General features: G+C 37.4%; 1 protein-coding gene across 4 annotated transcripts in view; it reads left to right on the forward strand.

Moving 5' to 3' along the window:
- Positions 1-18,298, forward strand: part of MACROD2 (mono-ADP ribosylhydrolase 2) — a 1,127,501-nt gene that overhangs the window by 1,013,103 nt on the left and 96,100 nt on the right. For all 4 annotated transcript variants that reach the window (XM_026668493.2, XM_087948725.1, XM_026668495.2 and 1 more), the window contains 2 exons: positions 9,748-9,810; positions 12,840-12,905. In XM_026668493.2, the coding sequence (XP_026524278.2) occupies positions 9,748-9,810; positions 12,840-12,905 (129 nt within the window). The remainder of the gene's footprint in view (positions 1-9,747; positions 9,811-12,839; positions 12,906-18,298) is intronic.

Here is an 18,298-nt window from a genome sequence, read left to right on the forward strand (position 1 = left end):
TCAGGAAATAACCTGCCTGAATTGAATATGTTGTGAACTAAAGAAATGTAATTAATAAAGATTCATTTGCATAGCAGGATCGTAATCCTGCACTTCCTATTGGCCCATATAGTGGCAAGTTATGATTGGTTCATTCCGAGCAATCTGATTGGCTGTTGGCGGGCCGCGCCAAGATTCAAACGCTATAACACTCTCCATTGGTTATCTGGATAGCAGCTTACTCTATAAAAGAGTGACTGCTAGCCGGGGGTTTTCGTCTCTATTATGCTTGTTGAATAAAGAGCTGAAGTTCACGGTTTACAGTCTGGTCTCCGTTCATTAACCCATGCCTCAAACTTAACAGAATACATTCTTGAAGAATAATTTATTTGTAATTTATAGATAAGCAGATTTCCACAGAGGCCTCATAAGATTCTGTTGCTTTCTTATGAGAAAGAATCTGGCATAAAGGTTCTGCATCTTGGCAAACAGCTATCTTTTATTAAGCTTGGTGTACATACATACTGTGTCCCCAAATGCTTATTTATGTGCCCATTGATGTGGCATCTGTATCATCCCTCTCCAATCATTCCCTGCTTCCAGCCAGGCTTCTTGTCCCATCTGGTATATGCACCTAGTATCATCTTAATGGTAAGAATGCCCCTGGATTTCATATGGGCCTCTGTTCTGACCCATGCCCTTTTCCGACAAATCAAACACAAATTCAGAAGGAACAAAAACCTTGTAATGTTTTTACAAAATAATTAGCTGTGATAAGCACAAGCCTTGCCAAACTGTGCGAGGCTTGCCAAAAGATAACAGACAAGAAACAATTTGCAATACAAACTCAGGATGCTGGATTGTCCACGAGGCTGTAGTTTCAAAATGTCTTTGCAAAGAAGGTTTGTTTCACAGCTGGCTTTTATCTTCTTGAGGGAGGGGCCATTACCTTGCAACCTTACTCCCGAATCGCCCATGCTGTTGTAACTGCTCTTTCCTACAAGCAATCCTGCGCGCACACGCACATGGCACAGGCTCCTCGGGAACCTCCTCATCACTGCTGCCAGCCCCTACATTCTCTGAAGGCAGCAGTCCACTCCCTAATGGTCCTGGCCCCTCATCTGAGTCCTCGCTCTCCTCAGCCGTCTGCACCTGCTGCTGGCTAACCACAACAGCCTCAGAATCATGGTAGTTGGTTGTAGCACATTGTTTTCTTTGAGACCATTCTGCAGAAGTGGTTGTATACATTCATCTGGCATTCTGGTGAATTATTTGTACCTGGTCAGAGTCATTTTTGAATAACTCATACATGGAGCCATTTTGAAAGAGTACCTACCATATATTCTCAAAATATGCCCACCAGATCAAAAAGGGTTCAGAGCTGATAGAAAATACCTAATACCTAGTTGAGAAGTGTGTGTTTGATAATTTGGAACTGCTTCTTTGAAACCTTTTGGGGTAAACCTCAGAAAGATGACCTAGATTATCACCCTTTACATATTATGAGGAAAGGCTTCATGAATCATAATTGTCTATCATTAGTGCTGGAAGCTAGTGCAGGTAGCAGGTTAACAAATAAATTAGGTTAGGTATGCTTTGTCAGTGATTCAGAAGTACTTCAGGAATACTTCACACAAAAACTACAGTAATATCAAGCTGTTGACCTGATGATTCATTTTAATGTCTTTGGAATTTCATAAAACAAAAGTGGAAAGTCTGAGAATGAAAGAAAAATTTAAAAATGCAAGTTGTTTCTATTAATCATTAATCATAATTGTATGTATTTGTTGCAGAAAACGCATCATATATTTATATATTCTAAACTTTTTGACAAAGCCACTATTGTCTGTAACAACATGATTGCCAAATATACTTTTGGATCAATCTATTGTAAACTGATTCTGTGTCAGTTTTGAGCTCAAAAACTTTGTAGGAAGAGTGGAAACAATTAATGAAAGACCCATTATCTACAATACTATAGGATGTTCTGACTACTTTGGCAAATGCTTGCTATCTGGCTAATGGACACTTACTGTCGTGTAGTAGGTGCTATTTCATTATGTGTGGGTCTACTATACAAGTGGTTTTATGACCCTCAAACTTGTTCTTCCTTTTTTTTAAGTCTAAGATTATTCTATTTCATTTGAAGATTTGATTGGATACAAACATTACACTATGGAGTAATTTATTTGTAGTGCTTAATGGAACATCTGAATTTTTTAAGCCATAGTTGGCTACTCTTCCATGAATCAAAATACTATCAAGTGTCCAACAATGTGGGTTCTAGTCTGTGATTGTGGTAACATTAGAAGTGAACCCACATATTGAGAAATTCATTGACATCAAGCCCATAGAGTCTTGTTAGGTAGACATACTGTATATTTCAAATTGATCATGGACTAGATAGAGGCATGGTGGCTCAGTGGCTTAATGACACTGGAGATGGTCTCTACTCTAGCAGTTTGAGTCCTAGCACTGTGTGGTGGGAGGAACTCCTGTCACTTGCCTTCACTTTTGCCCACCTAGCAATTTGAAAATATGTTCCATGTCAGTAGATAAATATGTACAATTTAGGTGGGGAGACAAGCAGTAGTTAGAACCCAGCCAGCACTGAACCTTCCCAGTTGCAATGCCCATTTGCAAGGCAGCTTCTGTGGAGGGAGAGGATCTTGGATGATGTTGCTGGAAACACTCGACTTTCTTTCTGGGATGAAGTTAGCTTGGTCTCCTGTGGTGCACCTTGGAAAGTACATAAGAGCTGATAAACAAGTAGCCAAACTACTACTTTCCATTAACATTATAGTCTCCTGGCTAATGTAGCAATGCCATATGCTAAATAAATAAATCGATTACAATCTTTGTTAGGTTTAGGAAACCTAGCTTTTTCTGTATATTTTGGCTTACCACTCTCATCATTAATAATTGTTGGCCATGCTGTCTGGAAGTTGTAATCTAAATCCTTGGTCACCTTTTCCTTATCTCATCCATGGCTTGGGTCACTTTTAGAGACAAGAAACCATATAGGAGGGACTATCTATGTGCTTATTTGCAATGCCAGCATTGGTCTTTTGAGGGATAGATTACATGTGTGTGAAAGTGAGGTGGCTTCTGTTCCTTTTTTCCTCAACTATGACTTTCTTAATAAAGCATCCTACCCACTGATTGTGTGTGCACTTTTATAAAGAAACACACATACACAAGAGCTACATGAATCTACTATATTCTGCCTTCTTTTTAATAGACTGTTTGCACAGAAGGGCAGAGCTTCCACAGCTCATAGAGTCAGGAAACATTCCAGCATTTCTTAAAGCTAGACAATAAATGAAAACAAAAACAAAAGGCCATATAACACACAGCTAACATTTTTGGCTTTTTGTGGTTATAATTAAATTGGAAAGTGATGTGGCTAAGCATTCTCTGGAGAGCTGTTCCAGTGAAAGTGGTAAATGCTGAAACTCTGACTCTTGTTATAGCTACGAGATTACCAAAAGAACCAGTAACATAAGAAGAACAGCAGGACTTACAACATAAAGACTGCAACAGCCACTATGTGGGACAGACAAGCAGAAGACCAGTGCATTCATGAAGGCCAACTAGCAGTCAGAAGTTAGGATGAAAACACCTTAATTTCACAATGGACAGACTAAATCATAGTTTCAATTGGAAAATTGTGAGCCTCCTAGACGAAGCCAAATCCAAAAATGCTAAGAAATTCCTGAAACCTTGGCATTCGGACAAATCAGCTATCATCAGGCATATAGAAATAAACCACATGTACACACTTCAAAAGAGACAATAAAAAAGCTAAAAAGGAAAAAAAAATACCATAACACCTCTTTGCCAACAATCAACACCCAAGCAATCAACATGCAGACAAACAGGGATTAACACCAGCATTAACATGAGACAAACAATCAAACAGTAAACAATGCTGTGATCAAGGAACTACAATTTAGACAAACAGTCAAGCAGTAAATTACCCCCTAAGAAATAACACCCCAAGTAAGTTTGATGGATCAAACTATTGTATATATAGAGCTAAGCACATTCCTTTCTAGCATTGAAAATGCTAAAAAAAATTATATACCTGAGTAATGAAATTTCTGCAAAAAAAAAAAAAAAAAAAACCAGCCAAACTCAGAGAGCACCAAGGACTCCACAGATTACCTTCTGCTTTTTGCTAATGTTTGCATCCCCTGTTTCATCTGGGGGTTGCTACTTCAGCAAACATTGAGCCTTGCCTCATTTCATACTCAATGCCAACTCCAGAAAAGTGGTTAGAAAATACCATATACAGGTGTTCACAAGTTTCTCTGATTTCTATTTTGCTTTTTAAATCTTATCTTCTTTGTGAGCAAGATTACTGTTTTTTTGTTATTGCTATTTTTGCTTTATCAGTTATAAATTTGAATATCAACTCTTAACTTAAAAAAAAAACTAAGAAGGGAATAGACTCTTAATAATTGTCAAGTGACCAGTTTGGCAAGGAAAACAAAGCCCTTGCAGCAAATTGCATTTCAGCAACAGATGGGCTAATTTTGTCTGTGCTGTGCCATTATAATGTGCAAACTCTTGTGTTTAAATGGGTTCTTTCTCCTCACAGCAGCAGACAGAAGTTCCTATTTCACATTAGATAGAATTTGGATCTATTTACATTTTCTAGTAAAAAAAAAACATATGAGGTCCTATCATCTTTGGGAGGAATAACAGATCATTACGCATCACTTATTGTTAATAAAAGATAGCATGTGGCAGTTGCCATCTAACAATTTTTTTGTAATTTCTAGTGTACGTTAGAAAAAAGTTATAGACTGTCAAGCTAAGGAAAGGAAAAGATATTTTTTATTATTAATATGGCATCAGGATAAAATGTGAGTTGGTAATTTTGGATTTACCATTGACGATCAGAAAATGAATGAGAGAAAAGGGTGAAGTTAGGGAACAGATAAATAATCTTGCCTCTTTGCATGAGACGTACACTATTAAACCCCCTTCCATTTGCTTTGCTTCTAGTGTTAGTAGAAAGAAGTAATTAGGAAAAAGTTCTTCATCAATAAAAGATGTTCAGTGGGTGACTGTCATCTGCAAACATTTAAATTTTTTTTTTTGCTGAGGACTGAAAAGAAATCCTTTGGAGCTGTGCATTATTTGCATAATATAACCATTCTCATTTCCTTTCTCTCTTTCTCTATTTTTATCTCCTTTGGGCCCCCTATCCCTGTCTATGCATATCCCTGTCTATGCATTGACATCTAATTGCCTTTAGCCATATGTTTTTAGTATCATTTCATGACTTAGTATAGTTTATACAACAAAACATACTGGTTATTCCTTCACTGGTATGACTTACAGCCACATAAAATTAATTTGCTCATTCTAAACGTAATTAGAATAGCTGCCTTTAACATTATTCTTGGCAAGTCATGTTCTTGTCCTGGTTGTGATGTGATCAAGTTGTTAGACAGGGCTTTGGTAATCTTCATTTTCATCCATATATCTAGAGGTAGACCCTGGATGTCTGAATTATTTTTATTTTGATCCTAATTTTATGAATCACATTAGTTCATCATATCACAGAATAGGGATATGAAGATGAAGAGGAGGAAAAGGTTGAAAGGGAGAGAAGGGTAGAACTACTATGGCAATTAGCTGCTTCCTCCTCCTCCTCCTCCTCCTCCTCCTCCACCACCACCACCACCACCCCCTCCCCCTTCTGAATCTTTAGTCTAGTTTCAATTTCTGAAATTATAAAATCTCAGATTTCTGTTTTATCTTACAGTAGACCAAACAAAGTGATTTCCATAAAAGTGCTCATTATGTACAATTATTTCCAACATCTTATATCAAAAGTCCTAACATTCCATCCCCCCCCCAAAAAAAAGTTGGTCTCTTAATTTGTTGCCTCCTGCAGCACCTTGCCAGCCAAAAAGGGGCATGGGAGGTCCATGCATAGCCCCCCCGTGCCTCATTTTCACCCTCCATGGCCTCCTGCAGCACTCTGGTGGCCAAAAATGGGCCGTGTGGCCTACTTTCGGCCCATTTTTGGTGTGATCTTGGCCTGTTTTCAGCCCCTTTTTGGCCCCTTTTCAGTCCGTTTTTCGGCCTGTTTTCAGCCCCCTTTCCAGTCCATTTCCAGCCTAGTTTTTGGTCCAGTTTTGGCCGGCAGAGTGCTGCAGGAGGCCATGGAGGGTGAAAACGAGGTGCGGGGGGCTGCACGCAGCCTGCTTTAGCCACCAGAGCACCACGGACCAGTCCCTTGATATTTCCACGCCAGCCCCGTGGGACAGATTTAAGCACCTCATGGGCTGGATCTGACACCCCTGCTCTATAAAGTCCTCCCCTTCTCACATCTGCCAATATTAGTTTTCAAAGATATCCTCTCCTCAGTTTCTTATGCAGAATATAAAAGAGCCTTGGGATTGCAGGCTAAAAGATTCAGCCCCCTTTTTGAACAATGTATATTCCTCGTGTTACATTTTTAAGACAAATGTAAATCCTGTGATTTAGCAACCGTAGAGATAAAAAAAGCTTACTATCACACAATCCATCACAACACTGGTTGGCAATGAAACTGAGCAGGCTTACACTGAGAATCCTATATTCAATGCATATGAATGGATTTCCATTAATGGAACAGATTTGCTATTCATGTTGTTCATCACTTCCAGTCAATTCTGAGGGACACAGAGGGAGGAAAATATTAAAATAGCAGTGTCCTTTCTATTAAAAGATGGCCTCTGTTAGACAGAATGCAAATGTGTGGCATTTTCACAGCAAATCATGGTCATTGGTGGAATTTAACCTTTTAATGGATAGGGCTGCCAATTTCCCCATCTCTGTGGTAATGATTGAATACTATTAGGTAGAAACAGTCTAAAAGAAATAAAACGGAAATGTATAAAATAGAAGAAGAAGAGGTAATGGTAATGCAGGTGCTGTAAAACTATCAGCCAGTCTGCATACATAAAATTATCAAGTAAGCAAATAAATAATCAAAGAAACAAGTACAATAGTAAAACAATGGATAAATTGGTGAAAATCTCTCAACTCGGTCCTCTGCTTTAAAGCATTATTGCCAAAAAATACTGTTGCACAACAAAAGATGCAACCAACATTTGACTGGTAAGAATAATGCTCCAAAATCGAGTAATATTTGCATTAGAACATGGTTTTATTTGAGTTTTGCTTGTTTCCTGCACAACACTATAGATGTCAAAGAGTTTACCAAAAAGAATCTGAAAGGTCTCTGAAGTCCTAAAAAATTAGTACTGTTTGCTATTTGTTTAAGGGCAATGAAAATCAGTAATGCAATGATTGAAGCCAGCTAAAGTTTCTGGGATTCCACCATGGCGGCCTGGAACGTGGTGCAGCAACACTGATTTATACCAGCTGAGAATCTTGTCCCGAAGCTGATCTCTGAAGAATGAAGATCAAAATTGCAGGGCCTCTGGGTTTAAAAGAAAATAAATGTCTCTACGCCAGCTCCACCTGCTGGCTCTTTTAATCAACAGCATCAAAAAAAGTCAATATTCTTGAATGATTTACAACACCGTATTCAAAGATAGCTAGTATTTATTTAGTCTAGTTGTCTTTCCTTTTTTCTTCCTTCCTTTGCCTCAAAATTTGCCAGATTTCTATGTACCTTTCTGATGTTAAGACCCTTAGAAGATAAAAGAAAGGGGTGCATACATTGCAATTATATAGACACTGTATAGAAGCAGAGAGAGGTATAACTATTATGCAGGACTAGAAGGGAAAGAAAGGTAATGATAATGATTAAACCTTTTAAAGGATTTGTAAATCAATGTGTTATATTTATTTCCTAGAGAAGTTTATACCATTCCTCTTTTCTTCCTAGAAGGGGGATTTTTTTTTCTTATGAACATGTAACAGTTTGGCAATATGATTTAAGCAATTACTCTGCCATCTTACTGTCTGACCGTCTTTCTAGCACAGTGCTCTGAACAGGTGACAGCAGGTCATCTGGCTCATTCATAATAGAGATTAGAAAGCTGTTTTTCTGAATGAAACATCATTGAGCCAAAGCACTACTTTTATGTTTAGGATCTGAAATACTGAAAAATGAATGTCAGTAGAAGGAAGGGAGGAGGATTATGCAGTGAGAGAAATTTAGCCACAGGCCTACATTTTGCCTTTCTACTTCACACAGCCCTAAAGTAATTTGTCGCACATTTTCTGTAATAAGACAAGCATTTGGAGGAATTTAGTGCATGGTAAATATAGTAATTATTATTCTTTCTTTCTTTCTTTCTTTAAAGAGTTGTAGGGCCACCCAACTCACAAAAATGCAACTCTGGGTAATTTACAAGAATGAAATAAATAGAACAAACCACAATATCTCAGTGGAAAATCAACTATACAAAACAGGGCATGCCAACATGTAATCCCATGAAAAAGCTCACTTAATATCTTAACCCTATTGCCTGAGGGACCATCCAAGTTTAAAGAATTCCCGAAGATTAACAGAAAAAATAATAGGAATGATCAAACCAGTCAAATTCCATTTCCTTCCTTCCTTCCTTTTCTTTTTAATTAGAAGCTGTTAAAGAGCTCAGCAGCCTTGAAACTGAATGAAATAAAATTATTCCTGTTGTTGTTATTACTACTACTACTGTTACAAACATAAAGTTAGCAATCAGAATAAATCAAAACAGAAAGTTCATGACTAAAAAGAAAAATTAGTACAATATTTCAGGAAGAAGAAAAGCAGAGGGAATAGATGTGTAAAATTGGACAACCCAAGAAAATTGGACAACCCAAACATTGAACAGCAGATAAATAAAGATCAAAGTCTATCAGGGAATTTCTTATAGGGTAAATAAAATCTTTTAAGGGCAAATAAAAGTCATCTGGTAGAAGGCCAGCATATATCCATTTGAAAGTCCATTTGAATTTCTTCCTTTCTAGAAAGAAATTGTTTAAGCTTGGGAATCAAAGATATAGAGATTTGACCTAACAGCAGTGTTTTAAGTTGTTTTCACTCATTTTCTACTTACACCTTTTATGGATGCATCACTTTAACTTAGAAAAATTATGGAACTTTCAAAGCAGCCTAAAGTGAGTAATAAAATTGAGGGAAACTGCAATACCTCCAGTCATGCATAGACATTCCTGTTGAACTTCAGCCAAATAAAAAATAAAAATCTGATAACTACTATATTTGGGCAATAGAATTCCAGACAACAACTAAATAGCAATAAAGTCTAGCTGCCTCTCTTATTTTTATGCTACCATCTTGTGGTCCTCTAGATTTTTGTAGCTGAGATATACAGTAGTGGTCCTAAAAATGCACGTGCAAATTATGTTACATACTGTAGAATCCTAATTGCTATGAAAGCATTTTGACTCTCTTATACAACTTTTCCAGGATTGAAGACAACTCTCTCAAATGTTTTGGAATCCTCAATTCCCTATTATACTGGGAAGAAGAATGTTAAATATTCATTATTTAGAAGCGGGAGAATTCTGGTTTACTCATACAGTACCTCAGAATCATTAGGATTGAAGTTAGTGATGACCCAATTAATAGATCAGTTCTAAAAAAGGCCTATATTTGGATCCAATCCTGTGATCCAATCCTGTGATCCAATCGCACTTTATTTTTGGCTTACCTATGCTTTCCTTGTTGGGTTTGTTATATTGTAGTGCCATCAACCTGCTACGTTGGCTGCAGTTCCTACTGAGTTTGTCTGCTTAACAATCAGAAATGTGGTTTATAACCCTCTATGCTTGTCATTTATCTGGCAGGTGAGAATGGCACAGAAGTGAAGCCAAGCAATGATGAACCGGAGCCTCAGAGCCAAGAAGAAGGTTTGTATTATGCTGAGATCTATTAAAGTGTTCTATCATCCAGGCTCTCCAAATCTTGGTGAGCAATAATCAGAGTCGATGCTATCGACTGACAAGGTTTGTACATTTCCACAGGATTAAATCAGGGCTTGTGCGGCTTTCCCATTGGAGCCAAGAGCACTATTCATCATGAGTGAATGTATTCCTTCCAACCCTGGAATGTAGCGTTTCCTGTTAGTAATTGACAGCACATTCTGTTAAGGTGGAAGAGATCCTATAAACCTCTTCAGTAGAAAGTGTTTACAGCAGCAAGGTATAAAGTTCAGACATCAAAGGAAGGCAAGAATGTGTAGAAAATAAGCATGAAGAGATGAAGGACCTCTTTGGCTGGGAATAAACCTGCACTGTGCTGCATTTATTCTGTTGATTTAGCTTCTGAATAACTGCTTTTCTACACAGTGGTTACAAATTGGATTACTGGCTTTTGAGGAAGAAAGAGCCAGGGTACGCAAATACAACACTTCAACATAAATGTTGAAACTCATATTTTTTTTAAAAAACCAACTGAACACAATGTATATCTCCAATTGAAACTGCATTTTTAAAACTGAAGAGAAATAGAAAAAAGTCATGCTATAGTCAGAAGGAATTCTTCTGCTTCCCATACATCAGATAGATAGATAGATAGATAGATAGATAGATAGATAGATAGATAGATAGATAGATAGATAGATAGATAGATAGATAGATAGATGATAGATAGATAGATAGATAGATAGATAGATAGATAGATAGATAGATAGATAGATAGATAGATAGATAGATAGATAGATAGATAGATAGATAGATAGATAGATAGATAGATAGATATGATAGATAGATAGATAGATAGATAGATAGATAGATAGATAGATAGATAGATAGATAGATGATAGATAGATGATAATAGATAGATAGATAGATAGATAGATAGATAGATAGATAGATAGATCTGTAGATAGATAGATAGATAGATAGATAGATAGATAGATAGATAGATAGATAGATAGATAGATAGATAGATAGATAGATGATAGATAGATAGATAGATAGATAGATAGATAGATAGATAGATAGATAGATAGATAGATAGATAGGGGCAGGCAGGCAGGCAGACAAGAGATGGTCTTTTCTCATTCTCTGGCTTTAGCCAAACGATCAAAATAATTAAAAGGACAAAAAATGTTGCTATGAATGTCCTTATCCTCTAAGATACGAACCTGAGTGTTGCATGACAGATTGGCTTATTTACATGTACTTCAAACAGCATAGATGTCCTGTCCTGACTCACCCGACCAAAGCAGGGTTAATGGCTTATATTCTGTAGCTTGCACTTATTTACTTCAAGTACCACAACTCATCCTTTACGGAAACTGTTTCTATCGGGTTGGAAAACTTTTATTAATACCTGGGAGCTACAGCAGTAGAGGCCCAATCACTCAATGCAATAGAGCGAAGCAGCCAGGCTATCCATCCTACATTATTCAGCCATTCGATCTGTGTATACTGGCATTGTGGCATTGTGCATTGTGGCTGTTTCTAAAGAGTTGAATATACATTACAGCAAAATGCCCTTCATCCCGTTCTCTTGTTACAGTCTGGAGGAGAAGCACTATGTCCAAAACGCTGCGCCAATTCTGCGAAATAATTCCACCAGCTCCCATTGTTCAGCTGTTCATTCACAAGCACAAGGCTGTCTTAAGACAGTCAGAGGCAGGTGGGCTTTTTCTGTCCACTCGACTTTTCTAATTATTCCTCAATGTTTTCTTGGCCAGCATCCACACATGTGCAGTCACACACTTTAGTTTCATTGAGAGTGCAGTTGAGAAAAAAAATCCATCATTTTAAAATATGGGAGAATTGAAAGTATGGCAATATGTCTAAGATCTGTTTTCTTGGCTGCTTTATCTTCAGGTTGTATAATGTAAGAGGAAGATTCAGAGTTTCTGTCTCAGATCTCCTTCTCTTCCTATAGGACTGTATATTAGATGAACCTGCCCCTGTGAGGTAGATATCCTTTGGAAGATTCACTGGGGCCTTTTCTCCTCCCCAACCAGGAATATTTTACTAACATTTAAGAAACATTTATATGAGGCACTTAACTGTTGTAGGGGCCATATTTCTTTAATCTGCCCAACATAATCTGTTACCATGAAAAAAACACTTTTACTCTTTTCTTTGAGCATTACAATTATTCTATTTAGTCAGAAGATACCATTTTTCAAAATATTAATTATCTTAGAGGGTTTTTAATGAAATCTATGTTTGAGATTTAGTTTCTTCCCAGTGAGCAAAGACTTTAACAAATGATTACACATTGTTGTTATTATTATAGTGTTGTTATTTTTCACATACTTTTGCCTGGAAGGTTTACACATATATACATACACATACACACACACACACATATATTCACACGCTGTCACAGTACAGACAGACATGCATACACAGAATTAGAGGCTGAGTAAATGTTCCACACAACTTCATATCCTCCTCCATCTCAGACATTGGCTGTTTTCTTTTGTAAATTGCAACCGCAAAAGTTGGCTTTTAAGACCAAAGATTATTATAGGAAGGAGCAAAGTTATATTGCAACATAAAATACTTTCTGCAAACTCTTTTTCCTCTGTGAAAGGAAAAAAAAAACCCAGAAAGGTGAGTAAATAATAGAATGGACAGAATGAGGAAGAGTTTGCTACTATTCACAGTCAAAAAAAAAGGATAAAGCTAAATATTCAGTCAAAGTTAGTATAAAGTAGAATGACTCTTAAGTAGAAGTTGAAATTCAGTTATACAAAATGTTGGTACCCTGTGCCCCTGACCATTTAAATATGTATGGAAATTGAATGTGTTTACAAATCGCACTCTGATTATTGTTCCACGAAAGAAAAGAAAAGGGGATTTCAGCTAATGAAATGCATAACCTATATCGTTCAGTGCAGGTGTAACCATTTACAATCATTACTGGATTCAAATTATATCTCAATATCTATCCTTTCTTTTCAAAACAGATGAGGCAGTATCTATAATTCCAAGCAGCCCAGCAGATGGAGGAGAGAACCTGGGCAAGGAAAAAGGTACAGATCACGAAACTGGCTAAGAAAAACCAAATCCTCAAAGGGGATTTTAAAAAGCAATATTTTCTGTTAAGCCTACGAAAACCCACGCTCAAGCTTTAAAGGCCAGATGTCAGATAAGTACTTCTGGGATGTCTTTTAGAAAAGCCTTTTTAATGAACCACTTGGCATCATAGTTGCCAGCGGGGATCGATGGCATGCATTTTCAACTGCAGTTATAGATTTCCCATAAAAAAATATCGTGTGGGTCATAGGGAATGGCGAGACACATATCTGTGGGAATGCTCACATCCATAAATGTACGCTTGCTTCCATGACAGCAGCATTTGATCTGTCTGCTGCAGTGTGATTCAAAAGGAAAGAAAACAAAATTGACTATCCAAGGCAGAGCTGAGGGAAGATCCTCTTCATTTATGACGGATTGTGCTGGGCACTCTGGTCTTTTTTGTGTGTTTGCTGTTTGTTTTGCTTTGTAGTCTTGATTCCTAATGGTGACATGGATAAGTACCTGCAGTTTTTCTAGGCAGGTTGTTTTTAGAAGTGCTTTAACCTTTCATTAATACTTAAAAATCAAGGAGTTACAACACAAATTGAAATAACAGAGAGTTGATACCTAATTTAATCTTTTCCAGCTGAGTTTTACCCTCTTGGGTTGCTCATCTTTCAACAAAGAATGAATTATAGAATCGTACTGCTCTTGCATGACATCACTGCATTAATTGGTAATGCTTCCTTTTCATTCTTCTGGATCTATCAGTAATGAGCATGGAACACAGTTTTTAAAATTGTAGCTTTGAATAATTCAGAGCAGGGTCCTTCTGCATCAGCATATAGCATTCAAACAAGCACAGTGGAAAAATGAATGTATTTTGTGGTATAATATATTTATTTATTGCATTTGTAGAGCTGCCCATTTTCCCAAGGAAGTCTGGGCAGTGAACACCAAGCCTAATCAAAAAATGACAATATAACTCAAAAGAAATTGGATCAAGTTGCCTAATATGTTTGTTATCAATGTCAAACAAAATTACATCCGTGCCAGAGTTCCATCAACAACCTAGGCTTCAGTTTTGCAACCTTTTGAATGACCAATGAGGTTAGGGGCTGCCTGTATTTCAGGGGGAGGCTGTTTCAAAAGACAAGGTGTCATGACAGTTCAATCATATGTAAGAAGTGAAGAAGGTAATAGACCCAATCCATTACCAGAACAACAGGTGGAAAAGTGTGGTTTGAATCCAAAACATGAAAAGGGCACGTGCACAAAGCTCAGTTAGACAACTTCTGAATTCACATAAGTATAAGGGATGGGAAGAATAAAAGCACAGTCCTGCAAAATTCTGTCGCTATAACCAGTAGTAATAAACGTAGTTTTAACCTTCATGTAGAACTGATTTCTTGGCTTGGTCTACATAGTAGGGCTGACAACATCCTTTGTGGGGCCCATCAGGTAACTTGGAGCATGCCCATTCTGCAAGATCAAGTAAGAAAGAACGAAAGAAACCATCAGGGATAGGTATTGCCACAAGACCTTGCCCCATGACATGTGGGGCTTTAAAGAGGAAAACCCACATCTTGAATTGCACCTAGAAGCTACCTGGGAGACGGTATTATTCATGTAGTAGTGTTAGATGGGCATATCATGGCATTCTGCATATGCTGTTGTGTTTTGGAATAGTTAAATAGTTGAAATGTCTGGATGCCATTTAAGGATAGTGTGATGTATTAGTCCTATTGAGAGATTACTGAGGCATGGATGATTCTGAGTCATGCTTCTCAGTCTAGTGCACAAGATATAACTATGGAAAGGTCTTCCTAGCCATCGCTACCACCAGCCCAAGCAAGACCCATGAGCAAGGTAACTCCCAGATTGTGTACCAGTTCTTCTATGGGGAGCATGAATTCCATCCAGAGTTAGATGATATCCAGTCGGTAGGTGCCAGAGGCCCTAAAACCCACAGCTTTTCAGTCTCATCGGGGATGAGCCAAAACCAATTCTTTCTGGACTTGATCTACATAGCCTCCATGCACTGAGTAAACACTTCAATAGCACCACTGTGATGGTTCAGGGAAGACGTACTGTGTATAGCTGAGTTTTATCCACATACTATCGACAGTTAACCCTGCCCTGTCCTGTGCTGCAGATAACCTCACCCAATGGTTTTGTAAAGATGTTAAATAAGAGTAAAGGAAGAGCTGAGTCCTGTGGCACCCTACAAAACAGAGACATTGAGCTGGAACTGGAGCTTCCATCATATCACCTAGAACCAACCTTGGATGAAGGAAGAGAACTCCCCTCTCAGGATGCCAGAGGAATTGGTCATGAGGTGGACATTTGTGCATTCATATCAACAAAAGCATGCTTGTGAGAATGAGGAGCATTTCCTGCTCTCAAAGTTCTATGCAACAAATCTTTCAATGGGGATAGGAGGCAAGATACAAGTAAACTGAGCGTGGAAAGCAAAGGCTTAATTGAACTGATACCAAGAATGGAAAGGTCATTTACATTCAAAAGGAGAGACTATAGGCTCCTTATCTAGTTTTTTTTTTTTTGAAGCACAGGGTTATTTCCTGAACTTGGCAAGACTTCCTTGGAAGAAGAAGCAGAAAAAGACTAGCTTGGTTGGTAAAGACTGATCAGCAAAATAGTTTTTATAACGTTTCTCTATCTGCTTACTTTGACCCATCCATCTTTGGGATATGGACTAAGTAATTTCACAGGGGTGGGGGAAACCCTTAGATGGCATTTTTCCAACTGGGACACTTTCCAGTTTATACAAATAACAGAGAGACGCCTCATCATCATGTTCCACTCCAAGGGAGAAATGCTGACAAGTTAAAACGGCAGAAATCATAATTAAAGTTTTCTTGCACTTCAGCAATGTTTTTATAGTTTCTATCTACCCTTCACATTAATAAGTTGCCCAATAAGTAAATTATCAGAGTTTGACACACACACAGCCTCAGGAGAGTTAAAGTCCACAAGATGGAGAGTGTAGTTTTGCAACCAAAGACTTGTATCTTTTGTATATGTACAGATAGTTCTCGACTTACGACCACAATTGAGCCCAAACTTTTTGTTTTGTTAAGCGAAGCATTTGTTAAATGAGTTTTGCCCCATTTTATGACTGTTCTTGCCACAGTTGTTAAGTGAATCACTGCAGTTGATGAGTTAGTAACACAATTATTACTTGAATCTGACTTCCCCGTTGATTTTGCTTGGCAAAAGGTTGCAACCTTGGGACATAGCAACAGTCATAAGTATGAACCAGTTGCCATGTGCCTGAATTTTTATCACATGTTCATGGGGCTGCTACAAAGATCATAAGTGTGAAAATTGGTCATAAGTTACTTTTTTCAGTGCTGTTGTAACTTTGAACACTCACTAAATGAACTGTTGTAAATTGAGGACTACCTGTCCATGATGGCATCATTCATACAACCTGGGCTTATTAGGACAAAATGATACTTTTGATGTCATTCAATTCCAATTCTGGATTCAGAATCCTCCAAAGAGCAGCCAGCAGTTTTTCATTATTTCTATATTTTCATTTATACCACAATGAAACAAATCTGATGAAGCCTTTAAAAAGGAGGAGGAGGAGGAGGAGGAGGAGGAGGAGGAGGAGGAGGAGGAGGAGGAGGAGGAGGAGGAGGAGAAGAAGAAGAAGAAGAAGAAGAAGAAGAAGAAGAAGAAGAAGAAGAAGAAGAAGAAGAAGAAGAAGAAGAAGAAGAAGAAGAAGAAGAAGGAAGAAAGAAGAATATGGTATATACCACTCCGCCATTTATGAGTTGCTGCTATTCTTGCTATGACTTTACACCTGATTGTTTTTTCTTAATTGTTACATGGAATCTGAACAGGGGCACCTCATGTCTATTAAATATTTAAACGAGGTAGTGTTTGTAAATAAGTTCATACTTATTCAGATTGTTTCCCTCTCTCCCAGGCCAGTGTACTGCTTCCACCAGCAATATATGATGCCTTGCAATCTCTGCAGTTTGTTCGGTTTCTTTGTCCTACACTTGAGACTAGTCTTGTAATGTTCAGATCTACCATCTGGCCTTGCTTTATTTGTCTTTTCGGAGGAAAATCCCAATTGCTCTGTAATTTCTCCCAGTCCATTCAGGCTCATCTCAAACAGATCAATTCTGGTTCAAGCGCTTTCTTCAGCACACACTTAACCCAAAGCTAACTATTAATGAATAAATGCAGCTGTGTGAATTGCAGTATGAAAACACACAAACACACACACACACACAGAGAGAGGGGGGAGGGAGAGAGGGAGAGAGAGAGGAAATAGTAATAAATGAAGACCAACTTAAGAAAAGAACTTATTTAAGATTAATTTAAGCTCTGATAAACAATGATAATATAGTACCCTATCAAGATTTAGAAGTTAAAATGAGTCACCCTCAACTACTAATAGTTCACTGTTTTCAAATTATTACAGATTTATGATTGAATATTCTCATAAATGTACAATTGTACATCATCGGTTTTTTGAAATAAGCTTTCATACTGTTGGTGGATTATTAAAAATGCCATAGCTTTTTCTTTTAAGTGAGATGCAGATTTAAAGTAGAACATCACAAAGAATAATCAACTTGCATATTTAAAAAATATCCCAAACTGAGTAATGACAGTTTAAAATGAAATGTAATCCTCACTCCATGCAAATTAATGCATGCAAATAACCTATTTGTTTCTACGTTTTAATACACATTAGATAACCCTTTTTTGAGACAGATAATATTAGAGTTGTACAATGTTTTGGATCCAAAAATAAAAATAAGTTTCTGATTGCAGTTCTTCAACCAAACACAGCTTCACCAGGATGTTCCAGCACAGTCCAGGTTCTGTTGAAATTACTAGCACTTGTTTTATGCGTCAAAATAATTTTATATAAATGTTGCATGCATGAAACTATAGAGGACAACCATCCTCAATCTGCTTTTGTCTAGATATGTTAAGGATGACAACATGGTGGCTGAAAATTCAGGGAGTTGTGACCCCAGCTTACACGACTGAGGATGGCTGATACAGATCCTTTCCAGATTTAAAACTGGCATTTATTATTACTGTCCATAGCTCTTTTAAATATATGACCTCGAGGAGAAAGCTTTTGCATCACATTAGCAGTCACCTTCATTATCAGTTCCTCCATGTCCTGATTTAACTATACAAGGGAAAAAAATAGTATCTGTCACATTATGTACCCCTTCTTGCATAATATACTAATTTTAATTCATTACAACTTAATAAAAGTAATTGTGCATTTGAAGGTAAACTAAATTAAATAATATGTTAATTAATCTTAAAATTAAGGTACCAATTATTATATTTCCAGGTGTTCATGAAGCTTAGGTTCCTATGGGGAAAATGTATAGAAAATATT

The sequence above is a fragment of the Notechis scutatus genome, chromosome 1 (assembly GCF_049901735.1).
Source record: "Notechis scutatus isolate UNSWTSFEM ecotype Mainland chromosome 1, rNotScu1.2, whole genome shotgun sequence".
Lineage (NCBI taxonomy): Eukaryota > Metazoa > Chordata > Lepidosauria > Squamata > Elapidae > Notechis > Notechis scutatus.